The sequence below is a fragment of the Petromyzon marinus genome, chromosome 7 (assembly GCF_048934315.1).
Source record: "Petromyzon marinus isolate PM22_M1 ecotype Great Lakes invasive population chromosome 7, UKy_Petmar_22M1.pri1.0, whole genome shotgun sequence".
Classification (NCBI taxonomy): Eukaryota; Metazoa; Chordata; class Hyperoartia; order Petromyzontiformes; family Petromyzontidae; genus Petromyzon; species Petromyzon marinus.
Genome location: NC_133673.1, coordinates 14790998 through 14807420, shown reverse-complemented (window position 1 = coordinate 14807420; position 16423 = coordinate 14790998). Strand labels below are relative to the sequence as shown.

At 55.0% G+C, this 16423-nt stretch overlaps 1 protein-coding gene across 2 annotated transcripts in view; it reads left to right on the top strand.

Moving 5' to 3' along the window:
* Positions 1-16423, top strand: part of LRP4 (LDL receptor related protein 4) — a 152001-nt gene that overhangs the window by 60165 nt on the left and 75413 nt on the right. For both annotated transcript variants that reach the window (XM_076065420.1, XM_076065421.1), the window contains exon 2: positions 12561-12767. In XM_076065420.1, the coding sequence (XP_075921535.1) occupies positions 12561-12767 (207 nt within the window). The remainder of the gene's footprint in view (positions 1-12560; positions 12768-16423) is intronic.

Genomic DNA, 16423 nt, shown 5'->3' with positions numbered 1-16423 from the left:
AGTCGGCGTGGAGTGAGAGGCGAGGTGGGCGAAGGAGCGGGGGTTACGGGGTGGGTGTCGGTGGTGGTGGCTTTGTAAATCCACTCGGCCCTACCTGCGCAATAATAACAATAACCTCGTCGTGTAAATGTTTGCCCACTTGGCCAACACCTCTCAGGCGCGGGGGGAGTGGGGGGTTGGGTCGAGAAGCAGGCCGTGTGATGTGCTGCTGCTCCACCCCGGTATAAGAGGGCGGGCGGGCGTGCGTGCGGGCGGAGCCCAGCGCGTCCGTCAGTGTGAATGTTGAGTTGAAACAGAACTTCCACCCCCCTCTCTAAAAGAAAAGCAAAAAAAAATTCAACCGAAAGTTTGTTGGTGGAAAGTCAAGAAGGAGGAGAACAAGAACCACACCCCCCTACATCCACCTTTTCCATCGCCGTGTTAACACTTGAGGTCCCGCGCGTGTGAAACAAAATTAAATGTTTGACTTCAAACTGTCATAAAATAATAAACAAGTCCTCAGGCTGCTGTGGTTGCTGCGAGGTGGGTGTGTGTATGTGGTGGGGGTGCGGAGCGGTGGCGCAGCGGTTAGCGCTACGCTGCGCTCCGACACCCGGCGACCCGGGTTCGAATGTCGCTCACGGCCAACGCCGGTGACGATTATCTGAAACGGTCCTGGGCATCCCCTAGGTCGACTCAGCCTGAAATAAATACCTGGTGTGGTGTGTAAACATCGCCACTGGGTAGACAAAGGTGGCCAGGCGTGGTGCTGGCCACCCACTCCCTCGTGTGCCGTGCCGGACTTCATCGGTGCTACTCGCTAACAGCACTTGCCCCAAAAGTCTTAAGGCTATACGGGGGATCGTTGTCTTTGGTGGGGGTGGGGGAGTAAGGAGGTGAGAGTGGAAGATGCACAGCTGGTGAAGAGATTACTCATTTCTTTTGACGACTCCCCCCGCCTTCCCCTTCCCGTAAACTTAGTTCATTGTTTCCTCTGCCAGACGTCTGCCAGACGGACTCACAGTTTCGTCTCATCCTGCACGACGTCCTTGTCTCTCTTCTGTAAATGGTCGCAAACTCATCGGTGCCAAAAGTGAGCGCATGCGGCGTGGAGGGGTACCGATCGGAGGGAACCGAACCGCAAGGTAGGTTCCCTCCGATCGGCTAAGCACGGTGCAAAAGAAGTTCAACACACGTACACACACACACACAGGCGTACGCACGATACCTCCTTGTAGTGAACGCGGGCTAATGTCCATCGCTTTGCGCGCGACCTCCAGCTCCACGTCCATGCGTGGCGACTCGGTGGGATGGTGCATGCAGTGCGTGTACGGCAGGGGTGGGCAACGCCCGGCCCGTACACCCCTGCTGTACGGTGATTTTTATTGTCTCGACAACAAAAAGGCGCTGCTGTTGAGACCCCAATCCCGGGACTCCAAGGCTTTTTTTCCCCCCTTTGCATGGTCACGTGACATCATCATCATCACCGTGCTGGGTTGCGCATTGCACAACAGCCGTGGGGGGTTTGTGTTTTGTTTTTAGACCACCGCGGTGGTTTCGTCAAAGAGGGGGGGGGGGAGGGGGGGTTCGTGATTGTGGCCGCGGTTATTTTCGGTGAGCGGTGGGACAATGAGAAGAACAAACCTCCACGCTGGGCGTCGTTGTCGTTACCGCCGACGCACTCGCGTGAAGGTCAGCGTGAAGGTCAGCGTGAAGGTCAGCGTGAAATCCGGAGGTGGCCAGTTCAATTTTTGCTTTTTCTCCGGGCACGGCAGTTGAAGCAAAATGGTGCAAGCTTCTTCAAAATCCTCGCGCGCACCACCGCTGTCCAAACCAGCGGTATAAACGAGTTCACCCTCCCCCCTTAGGCCTCTGGCCAGGAGGTCACACTAAGGTCTTCAGAATCATTCAATACTATTACTACTTATTGCTATTTTTATTTATTTTACCAGGTAAGGCTCACTGAGATGTATAGCTCTTTTTTCAGAAGCCACCTGGCCACAGCTGATAGCTCATCATCACGTGGAAATGTACTGCAGCCAAATGCTCTAAGTGCGTGACGTTGATTCTAAATGTGGAGGGGGAAAAAAACCGGAGGACCCGGAGACAAATCCACGCGACCACGGGGAGAGAGACGCGCAAACTTCAAATATACAGCAGGCTTCGTCAGGGTTGGGATTGAACCCACGACCTCCTGTGTACCAGGCAAGGGAGTTAACATCTCGCCACCACGGCACCTCTTTAATTTAGTTGGTGCACAAGCAGAACGCGTCCGATCGAATTTTGTTGGCATTGAACTCCTTCACAAATTGCCTTCGCGCGATAATAAAACGGAGAGTGTTACACATCATAGGGTCGCGCGCGGTGGGGCAAAGTGTGGGCACCCTTGCCTCTGCCGAGACGTCTCGCCAGTGTGTACGAGCGGAGGAGAATTTCTCCGGAGCTGCCCCCTGGTAGAGGCAGGCCCCTTCCGCCCGGAGTGGCGCAACGGAGCAGTTTCATGGGCGGCTCCTTCAACCGCGAGGAAATTGACGAAGAGGGGACAGCTCTGTCGTCTTGGAGGGGGGGGGGGCGGGGGGGGGACCTCGTCAAAATGCCCCCCCCCTCTCCCGCTAGGGAGGACGCCCTGGCGACTTCCTCGCCTTGGGTGCAGCGGGATGTTTAACGTGTTATTCAATTATTTTGTATTTAAGCTATGAAAATATACAGAACATAAGCGGGAGATCGAGGAGCGGGGGACCACACGCAACGAGGGGTGGGCGGCTGTGAGTGGAGTGCGAGCGGTGGGGGGGGGGGGCGACGGGGAGCAGCGATGGAGTCGTGGCGAGCGCTGTGCTGCGCTACGAACCCCCCCGCGTCCAGAGTTCGATTCCCGCTCACGACCAACACCAGTGACGATTGTCTGAATCGGTACCGGACCAACGCCCCCCCCCCCCCACCCCCCTAGGTCGACTCAGCCTCAAATGAATACCTGGCGCGATGTGTAAATCACCGTCACTGGGGAGACAAAGGCGGCCGGGCGTGGTGCTGGCCACCCACCCCCCCTCGTGTGGCGTGCCGGCCTTCAAAGGCGCTACTCGCTAACGGCACTTGCCCCAACAGTCTGTTATAGGCTATACGGGGGATCTTTGTCTTTGTGCCATACGAGCGTGCGAGTGGTGTGCGAGCGCGTGAGAGGGTGGAGAAGACCCTGACGTATTGGGGGAGGGGTGTTTTGGTGTTTGTGACGAGGAAACGTGGGAGAGGCACGTGGGAGCGTTGAGAATTCCTCCGGCGTCAATACATATTCTCTGATTCGGAGGTTGTGGCTCGGTGGGTTAGGGCTGCGAGCCCCTCCAGGTCAAGGGAGGATGAGTTCAAATCCTGAACGGGGTTGACTCGGTCCCATCGTCGCCATCGTCATCAGTAGCACCTAGCAGCGCCATCATCACGAGCAGAGGCAACAACATCTTCGCTATTGCAATCGTCATCACGAGCAGCAGCATCAGCACAGCCACGATCACCACCATCATCGTCGTAAATATTACCACCATCATTACTGCTAACACCGCCATCATTATCATCGTCATCATTATCTGGAACAGCAGAATAATCACCACCACCCTACTCTTTGGTTTTATTCGGTAAAGTCACGTAGGTCACGTAGGTGACTTTACCGAATTGAAGCTCTGTCGTCCCGACAGTTCTGTTCCTTCACCTGAAGAAGGCTACTTGTGTTGTGGCCGAAACGTCGTGATTTTTGTTGTTTTCTTTTTTACCTACGTGATTTTACCGAATATAACCAAAGAGTATGGATCCTTGCAGTCACGAAAGCTTCAAATCTAGAATCACCACCACCATCATTATATTTCGTGATGGAGTTTTCGGGGGGGGGGAGGGGGGCACGTTGCCCGGGGGGTGGGGGGGGGTAGGTAACCCGGGGGGGGTCAAAGCCTGGTGGGGGTGGGGGGGGGGGCGCGTATCCCGCGTCGGGACCGTGACGCGTCAATGTCGCTACGGAGCGCCGCTGCAGTCCCCCAATCGACGCGCTCACTTGGATATTCCGGGCCGCGCTTCCGCTTGACGGAGCACTTTCTTGAGCTAGTAACTCCCCCCTCCTCCTCCTCTCCTTAAGCCTCTGATGCTTTGGTGGAGGATGAGGATGAGGAAGGGGTGGGGGGTGGAGGAGGAAGGGGTGGGGACGGAGGGAAAAGAGAAGTAGAGAGATGAGTGAGGGAAAGGATTGGAGTCGAGAGAGCGAGAGAACTGGAGGGAGAGAGATTAGAGGGACAACGTGAGATACAGAGAGAAGGAATACGGTTGAGAGAGATTAAAGAGAGCAATATAAAGAGAGGAGAGGGACAGATAAACAAAGAGACATATGGAGAACGGGAGTTGGCTGAGAGAGAGGAGAGAGAGGCAGGGGAGATACGTGGGGTAGATTTAGAGGTGGGGGGAGGGGGTAGAGAGACAGGGACGGGAAAGAAAAGGGGAGAGATGGACCCACGCCGTGCCGGCCTTCAAGGGGCAGTAGGCACTGGAGGAGACGGTAGAGAGCTCTGCATGCAGAGATCTGAGCTACCCGTCGGAGGCCGTAGGACTGCGAGAAGGGCTGGGTGCAGATGCAGCACTTGTAAAAAAATATATATATAAAAATTATAATAATATTACAAATATTACATAGAAAACATAGGGGGAACATATACATGGAGTAGGGAGAGAGGGGGTAGAGAGAGGGGGTAGAGAGAGAGAGGAGGGTGGGGGGGGGGGGGGTAGAGAGAGAGGGAAGGGGTAAAGAGAGCAGAGCGTGAAATCTATTGTGAAATCTTTCATTTAAAAGGGGGGGGGGGGTTACATGATGCAAAGCATTAAAAAAAACTAAATGATGAACGAAGCAAAGTGCCGACTACACCGAACATCAACTTGTTTCCTCTGATCGTAAGTTGGAGTAGGGCAGTGAGAGAGAAGAGAAAGAGGCAGGGGAGATAAGTGGGGCAGATAGAGAGAGGGGGCGGACAGGCACGGGAGGGAAAAGGAGAGATGGAGAGTGTAAGTTGGAGTAGGGTAGAGAGAGAGAGAGGGAGAAGAGCAGGATGGGGGTTGGGGGAGGGGAGAGAGAGCGGCGTAGAGAGTGTTGGGTTAAAGCGTCGTGTTTGTTGTTGTTGTTAAACAGCGGACGCCATCGCACCCCTCAGGGTGTTTTGAGTGTGGATCAGTTACCGGGGGGGGGGGGGGAGCAGTTGGCGGCCGTGGTGGTGGTAATGGTGGTGGTGGTGGTAATGGTGGTCGTGATGGTGGTGGTCATGGTGGTGGTGGCGAGAAATCCTTAGCAAGCCCCCCCGCCGCGCCCCACCCCGCCTGGCCCCAGCGACAACAACAACATGATGATGATGAATAGAGGTGCGTGTCCACCGCTCCTCGTGTCTCCCGTGTCCGCCACGGGGACGGCCCCTCGTGGCCCCGGACCCGCGTTTGAAGACGCGCGTTGCTTTGCCGCTAGTTAGTTCTTTTTGTTTGTCGCGAAGCAGTCATTTTTCACGCGGGCGTGAGCACGCCGAGCGATTCGTTACCGCGATTCGGAGAGAGAGAGAATGCGACCCGACCTTTTTATCTTGATTTTGGGGGATAGAGACGCCCGTCAAATACCCGCGGTGTGGGACGAACTCTGACCTTTACGTGATCTGTCCCCAAAAAACTCTTATGAACTCTGACCTTTTACGTTCCCGCCTGCACGGCGGCGGGGCCTCTATGAGCTCGCACCTGTCAACCTATACGGCTTAGCCGTATTCTTGTACAGGGACATTGAGTACAAACAACGTCGTTCTTCCACCCACTATGCGCCTGCTACGACCAAGTATATTCTATCGCCTAGAACTTGGATGTATAAGGGACACGGGGTGACCAATACGGTCTGAATTGGTCTGTACATAAGTAAGGTAGGCACAGATAAGGGGTTGGCAGGTGTGTGTACGTGTCAAACAAATGCATTGACGACTCGCACACATCACCCGTATGTTTTGAAAACTACCGTATAACCAATCACTTTCAAAGTGACAAAACCATCCGCATTATTAAACAAGTTATTTTGCTGCTGCTGCTTCTGCCCCGGCACAAATGTTCTATGCACTATGAAGAAGGACCATTGCCCGAAACGTCGCCTATTATATATTTTTCCTTTCAAGGGCACACGGAGTTATTGACGGATGTGTTGAGTTCATGTGTAACAGGATGATTTAGAAATCTTGACTGAATACTGCTCCGGCAAATCTGGACGACCTGATTTCTCATAGATTTTTTTCAACAACATCGGAATACCCGACTGCACTGACTGCCTGGGCTCTGTCCAAGAGACAGACAGAAGGAGACATGGTGAGAGATCGGGAGACGGGGAAAGATTGGGAGAGACAGAAACGGAGAAAATGGGGGGGGGGGGGGGGCGAGAGATGAGGAGAGGTGTGGAGAGTGACAGAGAGAGGGACGTGAGGGCAACAGCGAGAGGCTGGGAGATAGAGGCAGGAAGAGACAGACTGACAGAGCGGGGGAGACATAGGGGAGGAATGGGGAAAGACAGAGAGAGAGGGGGGGGAGACACTGGGAGAGAGAGACGTGGATGGAGAGGTGGCTAGAGACAGGCAGAGATAGAGGAAGGTGAGAGAGACTCGACGAGACTGGGAGAGATAGGCAGGGAGAGAGAGCGAGAGGGAGAGAAGGAGAAAGAGAGAGATACGGGGCGAGATAACAGAGAGAGACACGGGGAGAGATGAGGAAAGCCAGGGAGGAATGGGGAGAGACACGGGGAGAGAGAGAGGGAGACAGATGCAGAGAGAGAGGCAGACAAGCAAATAGAGAAAACGAGAGAGAGAATGAGAGAGGGAGAGACGACGTAGACCTTTAGAAGACGTTTAAAGTTTTCGGGGGCACGGCGAGTCTGCGGGAGGCGAGGCGCGCTGGGCATTCGAGTTTCCGCGAGGCAGCCGGCGTTGGAGTAATGGTCTCCCAGCGGGCTCTTGGCCGATGTAATTCCAGATCCTGTGGCGCACGGCCGCTGGGAGCAGTTAGAGGCAGAGCGGAGAGGAAACTCTCCGAGGCCCCCCGTGAGGCTTGTACTTGGCTCACCTGCGGCGGAAGAAGGCGGGCCGGGCGAGATAAAGTGAGAGCGACCTTGGACGTGTGGTGGTGGTGGTGGGTTGGGGGAGGGCGAACAAAATAACTAAATCGTGCGAATAGCGCCGATGCCGGACGTTTTAGGGTACGGTGATGGAATGAATTAGCGAATCACGAAGGAAGAATCGAATGAATGAGTGAGTGAGTGGATAACTTAAGAGGGAGATGCAGACACATGGGGACTTGGTGATAAAGTACGAAAGAGGTCGGAGTCTTATGTTCACTTCGCAAGTATTTTTGTTAAACGTTATGGTGGGAAGGAGAGGCCACTCGCGGCTCTACAGTGAAACTATTTGATCGCGCGATGTCAAATACAAATATTTTTTTTTTAAAAGAAACAAACGCAACACATTCGTGAATATGAATGAAATATGAACTAGGAATTGCATGCCTCCGTTAATCCAATGCGGGATGACTTCCACGCCGTTGTCACGGAGGTCAAATCGGGGCGTGCGGCCTCTCGGGGCGATTGAGCATTCCGAGATTGCGCCGGTGGCTTTGTGAGAGACGCTGGGGAAAGGCGAAGGAGGAGAGGGAAGGAGATTGGAATAAAGGGCATGGAGAGGACAAGGGGATGAGGACTGTGCACTCACCTGCACCCCACGGATAAGAGAGAGGCTTCAGTCAATCAATCTCTCCTTGTCCTCTACTCGTCCGTCTTGAGACCACTCCACTCCACGATGTTATCAGTCCATTTCTTGTCTGTGTTGCCCTCTTACTCTTCTTCCGGAAGGTCTCCACCCCCCACCGCAGACTCTTCCTGTTCTTTCTCTCGATCGAGCTCACTCGAGAACCACCTCCCAACCGTCAACGTTTCATCCTTGGACGTCTGTGAAAAAGAGCTTCACGGCTCACCGGTTCCCTCCTCCAGTCTAAGCGAAGATTCTCATTCTCATTCCACGTCCAGTTACGACTGCCGACTGCTCATGCTTTGGCGCCGCTCCGTACATTTTCTTACTCAGCTAATGAACGTGAAACTTTTATTTATTTTTACAACCCAGCCCCGCAGCGGGTTTAAAGTTCCTCGCTAGGCCGTGTCGGTCGCGAGGCTTGTTTGACCATACTTCGCCACGCTGGTCAGCTGCGAAGGGGGCGAGGTGGGTCAAAGGACTGCTGCGGTTATCCCGCTCTCCGCCGCTGACATTAGCCGCGTCGGGGAATTGAACTCGAGTTTGTCGGGTTCGCCGGGGCACGGTGCCCCACCGCCTCGGGAAAAGCCAGAAGAAGCAACGCCTCGACATCCTCAAGCCAAGGCGCGGGCAAGCGACTGGGCGTCTGTGAAAAAGAGCTACATAGCTGATCGGATATCTTCCAGTCTAAGTCAATTGATTCTGATTCTGAGATGTCAACGCCTTGCGGGATGCTGCTCGTTGTCGATTGACCTGTGGACTTGGCGGAGAGAGAGGGGGGGAGATCGCGGGGTTGTGTTTTTGGAGTTTTGCGACGACCAAAGCTAAGAGAGAGAAAAAATATCCGCATTCATAATACGGACGTCATAGTTGACTACATTTGCACGGTAGATGCACGGTAGACTTGTACAGCATGATTTAAAAAAAATTACCAAATTTTCTTTGGTCCTGTTCAAACCAGATCCTTGCGATTTCAATTCCTGCCCTCTTTTTTTCCGTTTCGCATTTCCTCTGCCCGCTGTGCTCTCTCCGCCAGGGCTGTGATTGCCGCGGGTCGCGGGTGTCGGCAGGTCCGATGTGTCCCCTGTGGGCAAATGGGACGACTTTTTTTGCACTTTCCCAGTGAACGTCTATCCCTGCGTGTGTGAGTGGGGAGCGGTAGTGTAGCGGTGACCGTGCTGCGCTATGAACATGGCGATCTCGATTCCCGCTCACGCCCAACACCAGTGACAATTATCTGAACTGGTCCTGGGCCACCCCTAGGTAGACTCGGCTTCAAATTAGTACCCGGTGCGGTGTGTAAACGCCGCCACTGGGGAGACAAAAGCGGTCAGGCGTAGTGCTGGCCATCCACCCCCTCGTGTACCGTTCCAGCTTTCATAGGTGCTCGCTAACAGCACTTGCCCCTACAGTCTGTTGAGGCTATACGGGGGATCATTGCCTTTGTTATGTTCTGGGTGGAGGTGGGGTGGTGATGGCATGGAGCGGTTTGGGGGGAGGTGATTCAATAGCACAGCTATCGAGTGTACGCTGCTGGATAAATTCCTCTCCCATGCCTTTGTGATTGTGCCCGTTGTTTGACCATACTTCCCCATGTGGGGATTGTGCCCTCGGTTTCCTCCCCAATGAAGCCAAGCATTCGCCGAATTGGCCAACGTGGGACCCTCCTGTGAAATAGTTTTCAGACTCGGCGCGGCATTCCTGGATAAAAACGTGGAATATTATTACCGTCATTAATGCCACCCGACCCACACCAATGGTAATAACCCTTTGTAGCACGCGAGTGGAGAAGAGGAATTCAAATTTGGCCAAATATCCAAAAAAGGAGTCTTGAGACTCGGCAAGGCCTTATCAGTGGGGTGTATTGCTGCGACGTCTCCTTCGTATTTGCGGATCGCAATGCCCCGATGCGCGAATATGAAGGGGACATCACGGCGATGCACATCCGCTGCTCCTGACGCAGTTTTCTGACTTGGCCACCTGAATGTGACATTGTAGTTGTTGCTCTGCGTCTACATCAGCAGCCATACAAAAGAAGAATACATCATTATCATCATCATCATCATTTCATGGATATTTCTCCTCTATGCTTTTGCTTTCCTTGGCCTTTGTTGATCCTAAAGGGGCCCGTCGGCCCGCGCTGTCCTTGTGGCGGTAAAAACAAGTTGTGACGGGACGTCTGCTGAGCTGTGGGCATCCATTCGCCCCGGGGGCTTCTCAAAGAGGCCCCGGAGGAGGCCATGTGAGCAGCCCTGAAAGGACGCTTTCCTCCTTCCCGAGCGCGCCACGTAAATACGGCGCAGTGGGGCTCCCTCCCGGGCTGCGCCACACACACACAGAGGGCCTTTTCTCACCCCCTTGAATTACAGTTCGCAGAGGATTCTTTCTTCCCCCCTCCTGCTCCCCCCCGCCACTACCCAACAAACAATGGATCGGTTTTATGGAAAACCTCAAATGTGGCCACCAATCAAGCCAGAGGTGGGCCCTTTCAGGACCTACCCCATCCACCCCCCCCCCCCCCCCGCCGCCTCTCTCAGCGATTTTCGGTCGAGGCCTCCCCAAGTCGCCGAGGCCACCGTGGCCGCGGCCACCGCCGCCGCCGTGGCCATTACCGTCACCGCCGCCGGGGGAGGCGTCTCCGCGGAGGGGCCCCGCGCCGCTTTAGAAACGATCCCCGCGGGAGCGCTGGACGGGCTTTGAGGACGAGCCTCAGGGGGCCCCGGCCCCCTGCCCGTGGTGCTTTGTGGGCCCTCAGCCCTGCCTGACGTGTCCTTTTTCGGCCGCCTAAAACAAAGCGCTGAATCGCCGAACGTTTCGTTTTGTTTTATTTTGTGTTTGCGATCGTGAGAAAAACCCTTGTGGTGCTTGCGCTTGGACACTTCCAACTGCGCCTCTCTCCCTCCCCACCGCCACCGCCGAATCACCGCCCGGCCGCCCCCCCCCCCCCTCTCTGTCGTCAACCCACGTGTTTTGCTGTGAGAGTCGTAGCCGCTGGTTGTACGTTACAAAAACTCAAGCCGCGATTGAACGAGATTTATTGACCCCCCCGAGAAAATATATAATCCCATTACCGGACAAAGTGAGCTTTGTTGGAAATACAATGGCGAGGTTTGGTGAGGGATGGGGGGGGGGGTTGTTTTGCTTCTTCCATTGACGCAAAATTAAATCATCTGTAAGATGTGATTATTGAGCCGAGCCTTCATTGTACGTCTCACAGAGGTTGGCGGTGGCTGTGGTGGTGGCGTAAGCCGAATAGAAGTAGTGTAAAAAAATATTAAAATTAAATTCGAGAAATCTCTTTAAATCTTGAACATTTTGCCGAGCCGACAACCCCGCTCTTGACACGTAACCGTTCCAAAGAAATGTTTTCCTCGGGTGGCAAAGTTGTTGTCGTTGTTCGTAGCGAGTGCACAGTGCCGCATAAGCCCCGGAGAGAGAATCTGTTTGAAAGGTTCAGTATTTTTTTATTTTCAAGTCGTATTTTTTTCTGTGTGTGTGTGTGGAATGTCTGAATGAAATAAATGAACGATTGTAGCACACAGCTGTTTTATCGATCCTAACCGCTGGATGAAGGCCTCCCCGCACCGGCGTCTGTCATGGGGATTCTTTGACCATAATTTGGGTTTGAAACTTCAGACGGTTATTTCAAATAAAAAAAGGGAAAGATTTTTCAAAAATGTATTTTCATCAGGGCCCCACGGAGTCTCCAACGATCATCATCAACACTGCCTCTCTCTCTCTCTTGCTACGTGCCATGAAGAAGGGCTATTGCCCGAAACGTCACCCATAATATTTTTACGTAATAATATAAGCCCCCACGGAGTTATTGACGAAGGCGTTGATCTCTTTTTTTGCTGATGCTAAATGGAGGTTAATGGATGGGAAGACAGCTGTCGGGGGACGTAAAATTCTGAACGAGACAATTAGGAAGTCAAAAAAACGCGACGAGAACAGCGATGAATCTAATCACTGCGGCGGTGCAGCGGTGTTTGTCCCATCATCATCGTGATCATCATCCTCCCCGACTCATGAGAAAATGCTTCCAGCAAAAAAAAATACTGAGCTGTACTCATCACGCTCAGGAGATCTGATCCAGTGGAAGGCATTCCACATTGCTGTGACAGGGCCCCTATCTCACAAATGCCACCGCTGTCGCCAGGTGGTGCTCAGTTCGCAATCCTCAGAGGAATGATTAATGATTAATGGGCCGAGTCAACTATGGGCATGATTTGACCTTATAACCTTAAGACCGGGACTCCTGCTGCTCTGCCCACTAGGTTAAGTCCCATATGGTCATCCTCACCACCGGTGTTGTGCCACAGGCACGTATTGCAACATGCAATCATCATCGGCCCTGATCTATCCACTGCTAGGTGTTGCCTGCTGGCCGAGTCGCCCTTGAAAGGGAGTACGCGTAGCTCAGTGGGCTTTACGTGGGAGATTAAACATCTGAACTTCTCACCGATTCTGAGATGAAGGCACCCCCCCCCACCTCAAGCTGTGGCCATCTGTCACATTCCGACCATTTGCGTTCATATCCCGCTTTGATTCCAAACCGCGCTCGCGAAGTCACGGGAGCGTCCGTTCGTGCGTCCCGAGCTGTCACCGGAGCGAGCGCGTCCGCCCCGCAACCCCCCCCCCCCACCGCCCCCCCCCCCCCCCCCCCCCCCCCCCGCTGAAGACGATATCGCAGAACCGCTGCCCGCGTCTCTCCCGCCGGCTGCCACGCGCGCGGTCGTTCTCTGCGCCGAGCGACGGAAGCTGACGTCGCGTTTTCTCGTCCCCCTCCCCCCCACCACGCGGGCGCAGGTTCCCGTGCGGCGGCGGCGGCGGCGGCGGCGCCGGCGGAGCTGCCCGGCGGCGCGGCCCGCGGCGCTGCGGGGAGCGAGTGCGCGTGCAGCGGGACGCAGTTTGCGTGCGCGCTCACCGCGCAGGGGGAGTGCGCGTGCATCCCCGAGCAGTGGCAGTGCGACGGCGACAACGACTGCGGCGACCACAGCGACGAGGACGGATGCAGTGAGTGACGCGCGCGCGCGCGTGGTGGTGGTGGTGGTGGTTGTGGTGGTTGTGCGTGCGTGTGGATTCGGTTGGGGGTTGAGCGGTGGCGTAGCGGTTAGCGTGCGGTGCTACGAACCCGGCGACCCCGAGTTCGATTCCCGCTCACGACCAACACCAGTGGCGATTGTCTGAATCGGTGCCGGCCCAACGCCCGCCCCGCCCCGCCCCGCCCCCCCCACCCCCCCTAGGTCGACTCAGCCTCAAATGTGTACCTGCTGCTATGTGTAAATGCCGCCTACTAGGGAGACAAATGCGGCCGGGCGGGGTGCTGGCCACCCACCCTGTCGCGTGCCGTGCCGGCCTTCATAGACGCTCGCTAACAGCACTTGCCCGAAGAGTCTGTTAAGGCTATATGGGTGCTCTTTATGTTCATGTGCATGCATTTTGAGCGTTGGCGCCTTTGTAGGTTCGCGGTGGGTGAGAGCCGAGAGGGGATTGGTCGGGGCAGGGTCGAGTTAATTCACACCACATCGGCCTGAATAGGTGCTCGCTGACAACGCTTGCCAACAACAAATGGGGAGTCTTTTTTATTTTGGCCGACGTGAGTGCGTGGATGAATGTGGGCATATGTCCATGCCCTTGCATGCCTGCGTGAGTGTTCATCGGTGCGTGCGTGTGTGTGTGCGTGCACGAGCATGTACGTGCGTAATTGTGTGCATGTGCGCGAGAGTGTAAATGCACACGTGATTCTGTGTGCGTACGTGTGTGCCTGCTTACTGATGCGTGTGTGTGCACATGTGTATCTTTGTGTTATTGATCTGATCTGGCCCATGTCTTCCAATCACTCAAGACCACGTGCTAGCATCATGGCCAACTCGGGCATTGAAGTCACCCAACAAGATGACTCTATCCCGAGGAGCCACTTTAGCCAGCACCTGTGACAGGTCATTGACGGCATCTGACTCATCAGCCTTGCCTGCATCCCTCCACGGATGTTCGTCTTCAGTGGGGGCATAAGTAACCACGACCACCACTCCTCGCCTTTGGTTGATGGGAAGGCGAGCCCAAAGTAGGCTGGGGCTTACAGCTTCCCACACCTCACTGCCAGAAGAAGAGCCACTCCCTGTTGTTTGGCAGTCTCCTGCCCCGAGTAGAGGATTGTCCACCCCTCATGGTAGCAGGAGCCACAGGTGGTCCACCGGACCTCCTGGATACCACAGAGAACCAGGCTGTACCGATGATCAGGTAATTGCTGCTCACTCAGAGGAGGAGTTGGAGGCACTGCTGCTGAACCTGGAGCTTGCCACTAAGAGGTGGGGCCTTACCATCAGCCCCACCAAAACTATGCACCTGCCTGGGTATTTTGTACCATCGGACATTCCACCCCCACAACTCCCAATTGGTGAGCAGTTGTGGAGAGATTGGAGAGTTTCCCATACCTGGGCAGTGTGCTCATGACCGGCTCCGGTTTGACAGCAGAGGTCTCACTCAGAATCAGTCGAGCGGCATTATCTTTTCATCAGTTGAATAACACTGTGTGGAAGCTTCCTGGTCTGTCACTCCACACGAAGCTTCAGGTCTTCTTGGCCACAGTCATTCCCTCCCTTCTCTACACTTGCGAAACGTGGACCCCCCTAATGGAACATCTTCGCCGGTTAGAAACATTTAGGCTGGCCTGCCTACGATCCATCCTGAGTTTAACCAGACTGAATTGTGTGAGGAGCTCACATATCCTTGAAAGATCTGGACAAAGTCCCATCGGTGAGCACCTCCGGCAGGCAAGGCTGCATTGGCTGGGTCATGTAGCTCGCATGCCCAGCCACTGCATGCCTAAACAGCTTTGTTCGGCCGGATCGAGGGGGCAAAACGGGCGTGGCACGGGCTAGAGAAGATATGGAGTGATGTGGTACAGGAGGATGTGGAGCTGAGTGGACTTGCCAATGACTCGTACCGGCGGTGTCAAAATCGGCCTTTGTGGAGGAGGCTCGTGAAGGACGCTACCGGGCAGTTGGAGGCAGTCACCCTCCAACAACAACACAGGGTGGAGGAGCGATGCCCACAACAACGAGCGGAGCACCGGGTGGCTAAAGCACAGCAAGGTGGCACAGTAGGGGGCACAGGTGGTGCATCAGCCAGTCATCTCAGTCAGTCGACCCGTGGCACCTGGGTTTGCCCCGTGACCTCCTGCCAACGGGCGTTTGACACTTCACGTGGCCTCAACGTGCACATGGCCTGGCACAAGCGTCGTGGTGACGTCACCGCGAATGGCGGTTGTTGTTGACTTGTTATATGTTTGTGTGTGTGTAGTGTAACGGTTAGCGCGCTGCGCTACGAACCTGGCGATCCGGGTTCGATTCCCGCTCACGGCCAACACCAGTGACGATTATCTCAACCGGTCCTGGGCCTCCCCTAGGTCGACTCAGCCTCAAATGAGTATCTGGTGCGATGTGTAAACATCGTCACTGGGGAGGCAAAAGCGGCCAGGCGTGGTGTTGGCCACCCACCTCCTCGTGTGCCGTGCTCGCTAACAACACTTGCCCCTACAGTCTTTTGAGGCTACACGTCCGGACATCTGTATATGCAGCGTCTGTGTATGTGTGTGTGTGTCCGTGTGTGTTTATGTGTTTGCGCTTGGGTGGTTACGTGCGCGCACGTGCCTGTGCGTGTACGTTAATGCGCGTATGTTTGTGCCCGTGTGCGTCCACACATGTGCTTTCTTGCACCGTTCCCATGTCTGTTTTATTTTTTTGGGGGGGCGGGGGGGGGGGTTTGAGTAACCACGGATCACTGACGCACACAGGGAGGTATGCACACCTGTGCAAGGCATCACGCTCCATCCACACTTCGTGCTGACTTGACTCGCTTAATTATAGCCCACAGAGACAGGGCAGCCCTTCCTGCAGGACGACACGCCTTCCGCCAAGGGTTCCTCGCGTGTCGTGTTTGCGTGCGTGTTTTTTTTCTTCTTTCTTCGCACAATTTTTCTTTCAATAAGAGGAAAAACACACCGCCCCCCCCCCCTCCCACAACGCCCCCTCCCCCTCCCCCCCATCACTCCGCGGCACCTCGACTCGGGGAGCTTTCGAAAGGAGGCGCAGAAAAAAAGACGACACGCGTACGAAGCGCACGGCCGTATGGGAATTGCCACGCAGGAAAACATTTTTAAAAACACACATCGGCGGCTCCTGCAGAACCGCATCCACCGCGATCCATCTTTGCCTTTGAGGGTCGCCGTCGATGTAAATTCGAGCGACTGCCGGCGGCGAGGTCAACTCCCCCGAGCGAGATGTTGCTCCGACGGGACGCCTTCTGCTGCACGGCTCGCGTCCCGTGCCCCCCCCCCCCCCCACCTCACATCCGTTTTGTAAACGTTCCGAGCAACGTACCTCCCCACTCTAGTCGTGCCAATGACGGCGTTGCAATGGGGTCCGTCGTGCTGCCCGAGCGCTATCGTCGGTGGCTCCCGCTGGGTTCCGTCGCAGGCCGGGGGGGGGGGGGGCTGGTGGGGGGGGGGGGATCACCACCGTCGTCACAGAATAAAAGGAGTTTTCGCTATGGGACCTTCTTACTGCCAGTATCAAATTTGTGAAAAATAAGAGTGGGTTTTATACCTTTTTGTCTGGCAATCAGGAGGCGTTGAGATGTTCGACCACGAAAAGGAGAACTTTTGCGAG